Source organism: Sturnus vulgaris, chromosome 5, assembly GCF_052056855.1.
Source record: "Sturnus vulgaris isolate bStuVul1 chromosome 5, bStuVul1.hap1, whole genome shotgun sequence".
NCBI lineage: Eukaryota > Metazoa > Chordata > Aves > Passeriformes > Sturnidae > Sturnus > Sturnus vulgaris.
This window is the reverse complement of record NC_142247.1, coordinates 4,397,720-4,413,079: the sequence shown is the minus strand read 5'-3', so window position 1 is coordinate 4,413,079 and position 15,360 is coordinate 4,397,720. Positions and strand designations below refer to the sequence as shown.

Here is a 15,360-nt window from a genome sequence, read left to right as displayed (position 1 = left end):
GGAAGCTGAGGCCGTTACATTTTTGTTTCAGACTTTTGAATTTTTTTCATTGCAAAGGTTTGGAGCAGTTTGAATTCAGTAATTCCGGAGGTCTCCTCCTAGCTCCCCTCCTAGCAGGTATATGGTTTCAACAGCGAGGGCATGACTCAAACGTGTGGAATGTGCTTCTTCCCTGAACTTTTCTGAGGCAGCACGGAATTGGCCAGGAACAAGTACGGGGAAATGTGGAACTGTTTTCTAGATGTAATCTATTACCGTTAATGACGGCCTGTCCTGTCTTTCCGTGCTGAAGTCAATCTCTGTTCTTTGTCCTGGATAGTAAAGGATCTTTTAAGGGAAAAGGACTGATTAAGTGATGAAGGCAGAGTAGAAGAAGAATAAATGCTGAGTATTCTAAATGTCTTTACAGTTAGACAGAGCAGTGAGGCAAATTATGGGAGTAAGGTCCCGTTTGAGGCTTGAAATTGATGTCAGGGCTGGTCTAGTCCCAGAATTTGTGTAAATTTTCCTGGTTTTCCTCTAACTTCCAAATGTGGCATCATTCTTCTTGCTTTCCCTCGTGGCCTCCTGGGGACGGCGGCACCACTCCTGCCACACACAGGAGCCCGAGCCCTGCCGTGGTGCTGCCCGGAACAGAACCGGCCAACCCAGCAGAACTCCTCCCTTTCCTGCACGGAGCTGCTCGAGATGGAGAAGGGAGTATTCCTCCAATACCGCTTACAAATTCTTCCTTTGACCTGCTAATTAGAAGGACCGACCAGCTTTTGGCTTTGCTGTAGCCTCGGGCCCCTTTGAGGTTTCTGTTTGCCCATCCTAAAGCAAAGGAGGCTGTGCAGGTGCAGTGCTGCCCTTCAGCTTTCGAGCCGCTCAGCAGGGAAGGTGGAATGGCTGGCAGGGCAGAGAGGCACGAACAGCTCCCAGCGGGGTTTGTTTTTCAAATTCATGTTTATTTCTGTATTGAAAGGGGTTGAAAACTTATTTAAAAACAGCAGTGCAGCTCCCATTCATGTCCCAAAGGACTGGAGCAGGCTGCGTGTTCGGGCTGGCAGCGGCCCCGGCGAACTCCTGCCCTGAGGCTCGGGAATGGGAACGGGCTCGGGAATGAGAGCGGGCTCGGGAACGAGGGCTCTGCCCCGGCCATGCAGACACGGGACAAAGGGCGGGGCTGCACCTCAGACACAGCCCATGTCACTCCCGGCCTGGCCACAGCTCGTTCCTTCTGTCCCTGGCCACGATCCCCCTGCTCCCCATTGTACTGAAAATCTCTGTGCTGGAATGCAGCACTGAGGGAGATACAAGCTCTGAATTGCATTTCATTTTTAACAATCCATTCTGTTACAATTTACAGGTAATAGCCACTTGTAATACGGCCACAAGGCTCGTGCTGCAGAGCACAAATAATGGCATGGTTATAGAAAAAGAAATACATAATAACCTAAGAGTACATGAAGTTCTTGCTGATTGTATGAAACTCTTCTCTGTTGCTTCACCATAATGTACAGCAGAGTCCATGTGACACAATTCGGAAAGCCAGCTGCAGCCTTGTGATGTAATCCATGACAGAGGCACAGATCCCACGATGTGCCTCACATAGGTTCCAGCCTCCTTTTCTTCAAGCTCTGACTTCTCCCGAGTGGGCTGCACCCTGCCACACAGCAACAAAGTGAGAAATGGACTTTTTTTCTGCCTCTAAATGTGTTCCTCAATTCTTTTTCTAACTCTTCCTTGATAGGACAGTAGGATGGAAAAAAACAGTTCTCCAAGACCACTGTCCCAGAATCTGCAGCCTAAATGAGAGGAATGTTTCTCCCACTGGAGTTTCCCAATCTCCCAAGAGCCCCTGTGAAGGCAGAGCTCAGTCACATACCTGGGCTGTGCTGGTGGGCACAGCTGGTGCTGGGGGCCGCAGCAGGGGGCTGCAGCTGTGCCAGCCTGGCAGAAGCTTTGTGCTGGTTCCCCCTGCGGGGTGTCCTGCTGCGAGTGCTCATCTGCTGATGGCCATGGGGCATCTCAGGTGCCTGCTGTGCAGCTGAGGAGGGCTCTGGTATTTTGGCACCCATGCTCTCCAAGGGAATGTCCCAAAGTTCAGGATCATCTGGAAGGAATGAGAAGGGGATCCATGACACAGTACTGTACTACAGGAATGGCAGGAGCTCCAAGACCAGCACATTCTTTTCCTACAAGCAGTGACCACTATAAAAGTTCAACTGTAAAGCATCTCTTATGTCAGTGTGCAGCAGGCTCCTGCCCCTTGTGCTCCGGACTTAAGCAAGGTGGAGGCACCACGGTGTGTGACCCAAAGATCCATGGTTATATTGAGAAAAGACACACCCCAAATCCTCCCCAAATTCTGTGCTGTGCAGAATCACCTCAGGAGAAGGGTTTACCAATAGGTGTAACAACTCTACTGAAAAGCCTAAGTGTGAAACCCCCCATAGTGATGGATATCATCTCCTTGCCACTCAGGCAAAGTTTGTATTGTTAAGGTCAGAATCACTCACACTCCTGTTATTCCAATTCTTCAGAGCTTTTACCCTTACACTGTATTGTGAATTAACCTGTTTTAAATGCCAATGATTTAACACTTCATTGCTCATCACTCTTTGGCTGACCTGCAAAGAACTCCTCTTCTATTGCCAGCTCCTGTTGCACTTCTGCTGGAGTGCTGTGCTCCACGGCAGGATTGGATGTCGCTGCAAGGAGGCAACACAAGAAGAGGTTAATACCAGAAATACAGAAACACCCTTTGGCTCCTTCCTAGCAGAGCACGAGTCTGAAATGACAGCCAGTACTACCACCAGGTACCCTCTTGTGTCCTACAGCTGGCTAAGGCTTGGAAGCAGAATGTGGGAAGCAACATTCTGTACCTGATAACATCTGATGAGCAACTGTGCTACTTTACCGTGGTTTTTAGCCTGTCCATCTCCATTTCCTGCTACTCCATGGCCCCAGACCTCCCCATGAGCCAAGGGACATGGATCAGTAGCTCAGGCAATGTGTATTTGCCTGCAGCTACCACAGCCAGGTGCTGCAGCCTCAGCTTGGATGCAGGAGGTTGATGGTGCTGGCAACAGCTGCTTCAGGGTGGCTGGAAAGTTGCAGATTTAAGGATGCAGGTTTAGAGCTGACATTCCTGCCACTTTTGGAACACACAGGGGGGATATATGACAATGCTCCTGCCTTTGGCCTCAAAGGTGTGTTGATGCTCCTGTACTGTGGGTAACCTGTGCCTGCCAGCAGCTCTGGTGGGAAGTGCCAATTTGGAATGCCACTTCTCACCCTGTTTGCTGCTGGGAGTAACTCCTGGGGCCTGCTGCTTTTTCTCCATCTGCTCCCGGAACTGCTGCTGCAGCCGCTTCTGGCGCAGTTTCCTCTGGTAAGTGGCATCACATTCCATGGCCAGGGAGTCTGTGCTTCTGTCCTCCCCCCAGAAACACACAGTTAAACAGGACCTCAGCAATTACATTTTGTAAAGAAAAAATTAATTAAGAAGTAACAGTAAATAAAATCCACTGAACTAGTGCTTTATGGCATCTTTGGCACTGAGCTGTCTATGTGTTTTAAAAGGCCCAGTAACTTCTAATACAGCTTAAAAAATAAATTTATAACAGCAGTCTCACCTGGGAGCATTGGGCTGTTTCTGATCTGCTGTCACTACAGCTGCCTCTGTCTTGCCAGGCTCACAGCCAGGTGTCACCTCACAGTGCTGTCTCCCTGCTCCATTCTGCCTTTCCATATAGCTGCTGTATCTTGCTTTCTCTATTTCAGGCTCATAGTCCTGTATTTTAGCTTTAACCAGGTCTAACTCAGGGGGTACCTGGTAAAGGAGAAGAAAGAAAAGGTTCAGAAATTGCCATCATCAAGTTAATGAAATAAGCACAGGTTAAAAATCTATTTTGTTTGCTCTAAGTCGAACAGTAAGTTAGAAACCTGAAATGCTATTTCAGTACCAAGTAATTCAGTCAGTTAATCATTGAATTCCTGTGACTTTGTGTTGGTTTAAGTGTTCAGTGCTGCAGGGCAGATGGTGAGGTCTCCCCACACTGCTCTGCAAACGAGAACAGCTGTAGGTGATCAATGCAGGATTTTACAGCTTCTCACAGCCCCACAAGGCTGCTGCTGAGTGAGTTTGTTTTACCAGTCCATTCTCCTGCTTGTGCTAAAGGGCAAGGCCAGTCTTTACTGAGTTCTGAGGAAGGTGCACCATTCCAGTTTGTTAAAGATGGGACGTTTTGGCTCTGTCACCTTATAGGTTTGTGGCAGTGCCTCTAATAGGTGATGATCCTGGCAAACCAGAGACCTGGGCCATCTTCACCTGGTGAAGGTGAGGTGTCACTTTGGATCTGCTCCTGCAGCGTTTGACAGGACTGCCTTGCAGCTCTAGGCCTCTAGCAGAGCTGGGCAAGTCCTACTGTGATTGAAGGCAGCTCTGCTATCAAAGCCCACAGATCAGCAGTTGCAGGAGGTTTCCTTTTCCCTCCTTCCACAAGGCAGGCCTAGAAGCCTCCTGCCCCAGCTGGGGCACAGCAGGAGCTGGCAGGATCCATGGTGGCTCCTGAGGTGCCACTTCAGGAACACTCTGCTCTGTGTGTGTGAGCCGTTTGCTAGGAAGGCTATTGGTGTGAGGAGCCCTGAGGAATGTGAGGCAGGGATAGCACCCCTGGTAAGCTCTGGAAGTGCAGGAGCAGGGGGAGCTCTGCATTCTCTGCTCTGCATTCCCTGTACTGCACCTGCCGGGGAAGTTTGTTCACGGCTCGCAGGTAGTCCTTGTCCAGGATGCAGTTCCCAAGAGCATTCCCAAAGCACCTGAGAAACAAGAGCACTCACTGTGACTCAAAACCCTTCCTTCCCACAGAACCTCTGAACACGTGCAAGTGCTGATCTTCACTTACTTCAGTGCTCTCTTCAGTCCATCTGTTACTGCCTCCTTTCTTGCCTTTTCTAAGGATAAGGCTTTAGACTTCAGGCCTTCACTGACTCCATATCCCACATCTTCATGGTATGACCCATCCTGCAGTACAATTTCATACATAAAGGGATTTTTACATGCAGGTGCTGTGCTTTCCCAAGCCTGGTTACTTGCTCTTGGCTGTTTGTTCCACAGCAAGGTCAATGTTTAGGACACCAGCAGGCTCCCTAATGCAGAGCAGTACCTGAGGACTGTGCTCTGACCCATGCAAGGACTTTCATTCACAGCTTCAGGCAATTGCTCAGCTACAGTCAGAGCCAACCAAAAAAAACAAACCACTTACCTTAAGCTGAACTTTCACAAAAGCACAGACACCCACGTAGAACCTGCCATTGTTGAGGTCAACAAAGTCTGTAAGGAGATATTTTAAGTGTTAATTTATAAAAACAATAGCGGAAAAGAAATTTTTGTCTATGAAATAATTTCTTTCCTGTGATCTAATAGAAGTATGCAGTTTGCAATTAATTTGCACAAGGTTTTATCAGGGACAGAATGCCTGAATTTCTAAGGAATGACTAATTATGGCATTATCTGAAAAATGTAGAAGTTTGAAGGATGTCAGTCCTTTCTTGACTGAAAAGTTGGGAAAGAAAACTGTGGTGCAGAATAGATGGAAAGCAATGAAGTAAGTTGTTCTATTTCTAGAATCTATCAGCCTGAGTTAAGAAAAGATTTCTGAAGGTGGGGGAGAGGAAGAAGGTAATTTAAGCTGCTGCTTTGACCTACTTCAAAAACCAGTCTTCAGCATAAGTACAGCAGATCTGCAAACAAGGACAATACTCCTCTGGCAGATACTATTTCAGCTATCATCAATATGGAAGAGGCTGAAGCTTTAAGATCACCTGAACACCATGTTATAGCTGAAAAGTTTTCCCAAAGTTTTCTGTTGTAAAAACCTCAGTACTATCAGCTAGAAGAGAAGTCTGCAGAAGAAGATGGGTCCCTAAAGATTAGGGGAATATTAACTGAGAATATGAACTGGTTGGAGTCTAAAAATTACAGATGAGTATGAAAGTTGGCCCAGGACTGCTGGGTGTTACACAGTTTAATTGTAATTACTCTTGACTGAGTGTACCCATAGAGATCAGAGACTTGATTAGACCAGCTCAAGAATAATCATAAACCCACCCAGAATAATGACTATGACAGATCTAAAATGAAAACAAGTGTGGGAAGACAGGTTGACAGGATAGTGCAGAAGGCAATCTTTCCCAATGAATTACAGCTGTACTGATCACTGAGGAGTGGAAACAGCCTTGCCTGCCCAATGAGGATGGGTGGTATAAAAGAGTGGGTGAGCTGGCCACAGGTTACACTTGGAGCTGGAGACAGAGAGTGTGCTGGAGTTTGGGATGGAGTCTGCTGGCTGTGCTGTGAGGAGGTAAGGGATACACCCTGAGAAGATGCTGTGTTATGGACAGACAGGGTGAGGAGGCTGGGTAAGGGACAGGTTGGGGTAAGCCAGTCATGCAGAGAGGAGAGAAGGAGTCAGTGCTGTGTGGAGCTGTCTGTGAGGAAAGGAGTCAGAGTTGTCAGAAAGAAGTTCACTGAAAGAAGGCATGAAAAGTTTCTAATAAAGGACTGGTGGTGATGCTAGTCCAGTCTGTCTTGACATGACACAGAAGCTTCGTTATTATTCAATTTCTCTTGTTTTTACTAACTGTTAAGACACCTGGAAGTTGGCCTCTGCCCAGGTACTTTGAAGTGATGAAGTTGTAGCAGCTAAGTCTTGGTGTGTTCAGCCTGGAGGAGACTGAGGGGAGACTTCACTGCAGTTACAGCTTCCCTGAGAGAAGAAGATGGGGTGCAGGCACTGATCTCTGCTCTGTGGTGACAGCAACAGGACCCGAGGGAATGGCCTGGAGCTGTGCCAGGGCAGGTTTGGGTTGGATATCAGGAAAAGGTTTTTCCCCCAGAGGGTGGCTGGGCACTGGAACAGCTCCCCAGGGCAGAGGGCACAGCACAGCCTGCCAGAGCTCAAGGAGTGTTTGAGCACACGGTGTGATTGTTGGGGTGTCCTGTGCAGGGCCAGGAGCTGGACCTGGTGATCCTTGGTGGTCCCTTCCAATTGTGTTCTGTGATGGAAACCCTGGCCCTTATCCGAGTGAATTTTCCTTCACAGTGGAACAAGAGGAAGCAAAGACTTTGTTTGCCCCCAAGAGATCCTTACCAACATTCTGCTGAGTGACTGAGTGAGCCCAGCCATTGAAGCCAAACATTTCATTGGCCAGACTGATGACCTTGTGACCCTCAATGTAACAGACCTGAGAAGAGGAGCACATACACGTAAATATATATAAATACGTAGCCTTGTGCACACATCTCTGCATACTTTATTTTTAACAGATATTAGACATACCCATCTTACACCGAGGAAACCCAGCTAAGTTCAAGGTTCAGATAATGTGAATAAAAGGCTGATGGTGCAGCTTCAGGTGCATTCTCTTCCAGCGAATGTGGTGGGGATTAATATAACACCAAATAGGACTTAATCAACAAAAGGCAGAGTGGGCACTAAAGACAGTAAATGCAGACACTTATATAATGTTTTATATAGTCCAATTCTGGGGAAAAAATAGGGAAAACATCTCAGTGTTGTACAAGTAGATAAATATTCCTTTGTAAAGGATGAAGCACTGAAAAATTAACTATCTTTTTAAGTGCAAAAGGACGATCTGTGGCTCAATAAAAGCCAGAACTTATGCCATGCTCGCTTTGCATTCATATCTGTGTATTAAACAACAAGAGGGAAGTTACCTTAAAAAGAAAAATAAGGAATACTGTAACAATTTAAACCCTAGTTTTCCTGGGAAAATCGAGTTGAAACATGATGTTTGTTCGTACCTTTTGCCCTCCTCCTGCCTGCCGGCTGCTGATGTAGTCTGGGCCCAGCCTCTGTCGCAGGGCGTGCTGGATTGCTCGGTACTCGCTGGCTGTGTACTGGTACTGGGCACAAACAAGGCGACACACATCTCACCTTCCTGCTTCATCCCTCCTCTCCTAATAGCACTGCTTTATCCCAGTCCTCCCAACGGGTGCATGTTCATCCATTTCTTGGAATTGGGATGTAACAGGCAAGGAAACACCTCAGGGTACACACATGCATTAGACTGTTCTTTTTCCCTCTTACTCTTGATGGATACAGGTATTAATTCCTGAGCTGCAGCAATTATTTGTCATTAATAATCCTAGCCACAAACACACATGTAAATTTCTATTTTACTGCTCAAAACCAAAACATAGTATCTCTGTGATCAATAAGAAAGGTGTATTTAAAGACTCCAACAAAACTGAAGATGGACTGTACTCCACTGCCATATGTCAGCAGGGCAGGGAGGACAGCAGCTGAGGAATGCAGTCAGAAAAGGAATTCCTTGAGTTATCCAATTTATTTGGATACCTCCAACATCACTGCTATCATTGGAGAATACCAGCATCATGGGAAGCCTAAAGTGTTATAAGTGTAGGTTTGTCTTAGTAGAAATCCAATTTACAAAATGTAGCAAAGCCTCAATGTACATTTAAGGATTTGAGAACTAAAAAGCTTGTGTTGTTGTGGCCTGAAGTGGGACAGAACACTTAAATCATAAATGCTGTGTATGTATGTACTGGCTGCCCTAACAACTCAGCAGAACACAGAATCTTCTAGTGTGTTTGTGTGCCATATAAATTCCAACTCCTGCCAATCTGCTCTAATTTGTATTTGGTTCTATTTAAACTTAAGAGTAAAAACTTTCTCTTTTTCTGATCTAGAATGCAAGCCTGTAACAAAAAAGCATAAGGAAAAAGGGAGAATGCACAAGCTTGTGCCACGTTCAAGAACTATGTAGAAATGCCTTCATAAAGAAGAAAATTCACCACCAAAAGCTCTGTTCAGTCCGGATACAGTTTTCTTTTTCAAATTATTTTACAACTTTTTGAAATTATTTTTTAATAGCTGAAAGTAGTTGGCTTTTCTGAACCTGTACTGAGAACATATGTAAGCATGACTCAGGCCATCTGGGAATAAGAGAATAAAATGAGACCCACTTTTAAGGTTCAAGATTTAAAAGCCTTTTGGGAAGAATCCAGAGCAATTGATTATAACTTGAGGCATGCCAAGACTATTGTGGAGAAAAAAAGTAAAGTACAATAGGGTGTAGCATAATTCCAGCCTTACTGTACCTAAGTTTAAAAGGAATAAACATGCAGAGCAGATTTGCAGTAGTGTGAGCATGCAGTTTGCATTTCCCTCTCAGGCAAAAGGAACTGACCTGTCCAAAGGAAGCCACCGAGTCCAAAGTGTTGGAGCTGCTGCTGCTGCTGCTCTCACTGTCCTTCCCCTGGCTCTCAGGCATCCCTAGAGATGAGAGAAAATATAATGACTGAAGAGAACAGAACTGACAGTCTATATGAAGACATGGCAAAAAGCTTATTCTAAATACTATACTGGTAAAAAATTATGTGTTTCTTTTCCTTTTAAGTAAATGTGAAGGCACTGTACCATGCCAGGGAAGGAAAAATGAAAATAATTCCCTCTTTCAGATTCTTCAGCACTGTCTTCCTGGACCACTTTCAATATCCATTAATACTTTGATAAAAAGTAGGGACAACTTTCTAAAACTTTACTCAGCTATACCCTGACTTCTCAGTTTTATTTCAGATTGCTGTTTTGATTGTAATAATTCTGCCTGGTACTATAGGGTACCACATAAACCATGCAGAGCTGAGAACCACAGAACTTGGCAGAACTGTAAGAACTGGTACCAATAATTCAGCAGATGGCACCCTTTTCCAAGGCAGTATCCAACACTTCCCAGCACTGCACAGCCACTCCCCCTGCTCTGGAGCAGTGGGCTGGGGAGATTGTGGACCCAGCTGTGCCAGGGGCTGCAGCAGCACTCCCAAATAACCCACAGAGATAATCCTTTATTGGATATGCACCAATGCTGAGCACAACTAATAGCCCAGCACTCAGACTTTTGTAGGCAATACAAATACAGGACAAAATCAGACATACAAGAGAGCTGGAGATGTCACAACAGTTTGAGAAAGCCTAAAATCCTCAGCAGATAGAGTGCTGACTGACTGGTAAATTATGCTGCTTTGCTAATGCATTCCAGGTGTGGCACTTTTTAAAATAAGTTGTTTTTCCAGTCTCTAAACAAGAAATCCAAAGTTTACTGAGGACTTGGCAAACAATTTTCAGAAAAAGGATACCAGTTGTTTCCTTGGCAAGTGTGAGCACTGGTAATTATGCCAAGTGCAGCTAAAATTCTCCTTAATTTTGGTTGGCTAGAATTATTCCTCTTCAGTCCCAAACTTGTATAATTGTACAGTGTTCATACACTTGAATACATTTCAATCAGAAGTTAGCAGCAATTTGTAAATACATTTGGCTTTAGAAAAGAGCAAATGGAAAGCAACATTACCAGGAGAAACACCTGTGATTTAAACAGGCTATTTCCTCTGCTCAGCAAAGAGTTCACTGCATAGGGAGGGAGACAATTAGAGAGACATAAATAGGGTGTGTGGCCAAGGGAATTTAAATTTCAACAATACTGTTGCCTCCACTCACACCCCCAAGCTGCCTCAATCAGATCTTAATCACTGTGAGCCCTTGGGAAGAAACTATGACCGAAATGTCACTTGCCCACAAACACTATGACCAATTTATGTAAAGTAGGTGGGTGGCATTTTGAGGCAAAATTGCTTAATGCTGGTTTTAGTCAAAGTTCTTCAAGCTTTTATATGGTGTGCACCATTATCAGTGTAAATTTAGTTGTCAGTGGTTATTATTAAAATTATGTGTAGTCCAGTTTGAGTGGACAGGATGCCAGTTTAGTTTCAGGCTTTACCTGCAGGAGCAGCTTCAGCTGTGAGCCTTGCTTAAACCAAACCCTCCATCAGAGCAGTGTGGGGGATTTTGCAATTGGGGAAGTGCAGCACAGCCAAGCCCTGTGTCTCAAAGCAATTGTCTGAGCATTTCAGAGTGACAGAACTTCGATATTAAAAATTACTAGAGTAGGAGCTGGGAAGAGAGAAAAGTTAATTCTGCAAATGGAGCTATAAATCTATCTCGGTGCCAGAGGCAGGGAAGCCAAGGTGCTTCCATTCCTCACTGGAATATTATTTGCTCACTGCCCTGCCCTCTCGCCACAGCGTTTTAACTCACATGAAACATTAATGCTGAAGTAGATAATAAACCATTGACTGGAGTGCCCAAGAGCCTCAGACACCCTCTGGGGCCAGGGCTGTAGTATGAGGCTGCCTGACTCATTCAGCAGTGTTAAAAAATGCCCTATTTTTAAACCAGAAAGACTAAAAATTAAAGTTCAAATATGCATTTGAATATGCAGGATGATACAAGCAGTTTATCAGTTTAAAGGCACCTAGAAATTATAATTTACTATCTCTGTGGCAATGCGACCATTATTTATTATTTTCAGGGAATTCTTTTGAGTTTAGCTGGTAATATTCTCAGGAAGTTTTCTTATCACTGAGAAAGAGTCCACACAAGACTAGAGGTGCTGCACAGTGCTCCAAAACATTGCCTTGACTAACTAGAACAGGTAAAGAAACTTAACAGCTTTTACTACTACCATCTTTTGCTCTTGTCTTTCAAAATTTGAACACATTAGGTACATAATTAGAAAAAAAACAACCTCTGTTTTGGGAAATTGGATATGAAATACTAATTTTCAACAGCACTCTACAAGTAGGTATTTATTTGCATGGTGGTGAAATTGAGCACTGCTGAGAAAAATGTGTGTGTACACAAATTCCTGTGCAGGAAATAAACCAATCTTCCAGAAGAGATAATCCTGAATTTAATCTGTTCAAGTATGTTTACCACTGTGGGGCTATGGCAGCAACACCTTCATCTGCCATGATTGTGTGAACACAACTCCTAGTTTTCCAACATCCTCCCACGCCTTTCTATCCCATTGTCCATCGCTCCCCACAAATTTATGGTGCTCCTAAATCATGTCTTTTCCATCAGTTCTGCTCTGCCTTGACAAAATGGGCTTTTGAGCCATGCCCTGTGGTAGGAGTGCCAGTTCCCAGCTGTCCTCAGTGTGAGGTGGAAGCAGGCAGTTTTGCATCAGTTCAGAATAGTTTGCATACCGTGCTTTGTGCAAGCACCACAGCTCAGCTAGAGAACGTGGCTTTTCCAAGGAATTCATCACAGCATCCCACAAACTAAGACAGGACTTCAGCACAGGCTGTGAACATCCAGAGGGATTTTCATTCATCCTCACCCTCATATCTGGTAAGCTTCCTTCACAGAGAGGCTTTGGTCTGCTGAGTGAAAATCTTCAACATTCTTTCAATAAATGCAATTCCACTGAGCCCAGCAAGAGCAAACAGTTACACAGGCAGCAACAAGTGATTTAGCAAGCACTAAAGATAATGCCACATACTTAACCCAAGGTTTGTACTATTCTAACAAAACATCTAAAAACCTTTACAAGTTTTATATTTCTGTGGAGTTTTCTTTCCTCTGGGAACCCCAAACTATTTTATAAGTAGATTTGCCTGTTATGCAAAGGCTGATTTAACACAGAGCTGAGGTACCTCTTTCAAGTGTAATGGAGCAGATGTTCCTAACAGAGGCCTGTGCTACTCCACAGTTTAAAAGGAGTGGAAAAGAGTTGATGCAATTGCTGGTGGAAAAGCTGCACACAATAGAACTCCCCAGTTTTGATTTCTGATATCTCTAGGTAAACAACCTTGATGACTTGAGAAAAGCAAGGTAATGTTCTGTTAACTTCAACGGAAGGAAAAGATAGGGATGGGTTAAACATGGAAATGCAGGGGCAGCTCAGGAGACTGAGTGTCTCCTCTAGACTACAGCTGGCCTCTGGGGCCTTTTTCATGCCCCTCACTCTTTCAGGCCACATTCTGTAGCAAGGGAAAAAAAGGTATAAGGTAGCATATGTGAGCTCCCTGCAGTAGTTTAAATCTATTTTCTTTCAAGGCATACAAGCACCACTCTGACAATTCCTGCTCAGTTAGAGCACGTGTCAGGTGGACACCTCCATGCAGCCCCACTTACTCCACTGGGATCTGTGTGGCTCCTAAAGCACAGCTGAACTCTTTGATTTATCAGGCTCTGCTAGGTTTACTCTTGGCATGTCTAGGATCATGACTCTCCCTGCACTGAACAGAAAACACTAATTCTGGTTCCACCTTTTTAATGAACAAAGGGTAAAGCTCTTTCTTCCTTACCTTTATGCAATTTTGGAAGAGTAATAGTGCATGTGTGGTGGTGTGTTTCTATTTAAGAATTTTTGGATACATCTAACATCTGAAACAAAGCCTACCTGGTCAATTCCTGCATTTTTGGATCACAGGATAAGAAACTCACCTCCTTACTCATTGTGCTGTTTCCTGTCATGCCAGCCTTTACACAGCTGCCAGAAGTCCACTGAACATCAATCTAACTGCTGGAAGTTGTTTAGGGGTCTGCTGTCCCAATAATTACAAATCCAGCCCAAACTGCTTAGTTTAGTACGTGTTGTTGTGTTTTAGTCTGCATATTTTTCAAATTTTGCTGGTTATGCCTCCAAACATTTTCTTTAATAGCAGTGGTATGTATCAATTACCCCTTTGCTGTGTAATTTTGGCTGTTTTAAAGTCCACTGCCCATTTTTGCCTTACAAAGGGTCCAGAAAAGTTTCATTAGTTAAAATGCACTGGGAGCATCCTAGGAAACAGGTCATTCCAAACAAATATAAATTTGAAATACCTTTGCTTTCCAAGAATATAAATCCTGTTTAATTTCTCCTATTACTTAATTCCTTTGCATTAACTCACAACCCATAGAGAAAATATTTCATTAAAGGGATTGACTGGTACTCCTGCACAAATAATCTTTTTGATATTATTTAAAAAATTACTTATAACAATAAACAGTGACCAAGGGGTGGAACAGAAAGAAAAGAGAAACAACTCTTTCATACTAGTTTTTTTTCCAGGTATGAAAGAATAACACCTCACAGTAACAAAACCAAAAGTGAACAATTTGCTTTCCAAGGAGTCTCACACCCATGCAGGCAGAGTAAAAGAAAAGAGCTTGTTCTGGAGACCAGACCAGGCAGGAATATTACTCAAATATAATAAATTATTTACATGGGCACTTCATTCTAAAAGCCTGTCAGACTGATTTATTGCCACATCATTTATGTACAACTCACTTCAGTCCTTGCAAGGTAAAGACAGCAGGGTTTTTAACCCAAGAGTGATGGTTTGGGACTTGCAGGGAAAAGCAGCCTGTCCAGTGGTGAGCAGAAAGCCTGCAGATTTCCCAAATGCAATTACCAGGCACGAAATTAATCCAGCCTGGAAACGAAATCATCTGAACTCAGCACTGTGGGAGATCTGTCAAACTGTGCAGCACAAACCCCACGATGATCACAGGCACAGATGACACTTCTGGCAGCAAGACCCTATTAAGATGACACACTAATTAAGCTGGGACGAAAAACCTAAGGCTCTTAAGCTCTGTTTTGCACCAGGTTGACACTTGCTTATTTGTTAAATGGAAAATCATTTACCCTTGAAATTGGCAGGATACTTGAGGTATGGGTATGTCTATTTCCATCCTTCTGCCTTCTTAGCAGTTTAAGTTTAAATTATCTCTTTTTTGGGGGGGATATCTTAGGGCAGAAGTGCTTAGATACTATAGCATGCACCATATGATTCTACAGAAATTAATTTAAAGCGGACAATCTGCTTCTACAGTTGAAAGGGAAGTTCGGTTATCTAGACCTCAGTGGATAGCAGCCTGCCAGGCGTCTGAATTAGAATATAAATTGTAATTATAATATAAGATGCAATAATATAATAATATATACAATATATAATATGGTGAAATAATATAACATAATTACTACATGAGCTGTATTCATGGCAAGAAGATACTAATTTAAACAGTGATAATTTACATGTCAATAGGCGTCATTCCTTGTGTAGTCTGACAGACCTAACCCATTTGCCATAATCGCTCGCTTTAGTGTCCCCTGGGAGAAAGGGCTAAGGAAGTCAGTGCTGCTGTTGGCTCCTTACACCCTGAAATCATAGCAAATCCAATTGGAAGGATTTTTCATGGATCGCTGTCCGGCCGAGGCTCCTTCAGGAAACACCGGCCCCGCGTACACCTCTGGCCCGCCGGGCGGAGCTGCTCAGCAGCCACTCGCAGGGGAGGATCGGGTTCGGTGCCCGGTTCGGTGCCCGGTTCCGTGCCCGGTTCCGTGCCCGGTTCTCAGCCACCCCCGCGCCCTGCCCGCCGTACCTGAGCCCTGCCGCGGCCCGTTCGCAGTTCCCGCCCGGAGCGGCCGCTACGGCGCCGGAGAGCGGCCAAACTTCCCTGGGGACGCGCGCGGGCGGTGACGCACGCCGGGGGCGGG

The 15,360-nt window shown here is 44.6% G+C and overlaps 1 protein-coding gene across 1 annotated transcript; it reads right to left on the bottom strand.

Annotated features, from left to right (window-relative positions):
- Window positions 1-926: 926 nt before the first annotated feature.
- RAD52 (RAD52 DNA repair protein) lies at window positions 927-15,351 on the bottom strand. Its single transcript, XM_014870002.2, has 12 exons — window positions 15,246-15,351; window positions 9,223-9,308; window positions 7,814-7,915; window positions 7,140-7,233; window positions 5,253-5,320; window positions 4,893-5,011; window positions 4,731-4,806; window positions 3,621-3,817; window positions 3,280-3,416; window positions 2,613-2,693; window positions 1,868-2,095; window positions 927-1,645 (listed from the first exon to the last, which is right to left on the bottom strand). The coding sequence occupies exons 2-12, from the start codon at window positions 9,304-9,306 to the stop codon at window positions 1,587-1,589; spliced, it is 1,245 nt and encodes a 414-aa protein (XP_014725488.1). The 5' UTR covers window positions 9,307-9,308; window positions 15,246-15,351; the 3' UTR covers window positions 927-1,586.
- Between the last annotated feature and the right edge of the window lie 9 nt (window positions 15,352-15,360).

What these genes read in the sequence shown, in the direction of transcription:
- RAD52 (XM_014870002.2), bottom strand. Translation starts at nt 9,306, where the DNA reads ATGCCTGAGAGCCAGGGGAAGGACAGTGAGAGCAGCAGCAGCAGCAGC. An exon ending in CGGTGGCTTCCTTTGGACAG is followed by an intron (nt 7,916 to 9,222) that starts GTCAGTTCCTTT and finishes GTTTGTGCCCAG; the next exon opens with TACCAGTACACAGCCAGCGA. An exon ending in AGGCAGGAGGAGGGCAAAAG is followed by an intron (nt 7,234 to 7,813) that starts GTACGAACAAAC and finishes TCCTCTTCTCAG; the next exon opens with GTCTGTTACATTGAGGGTCA.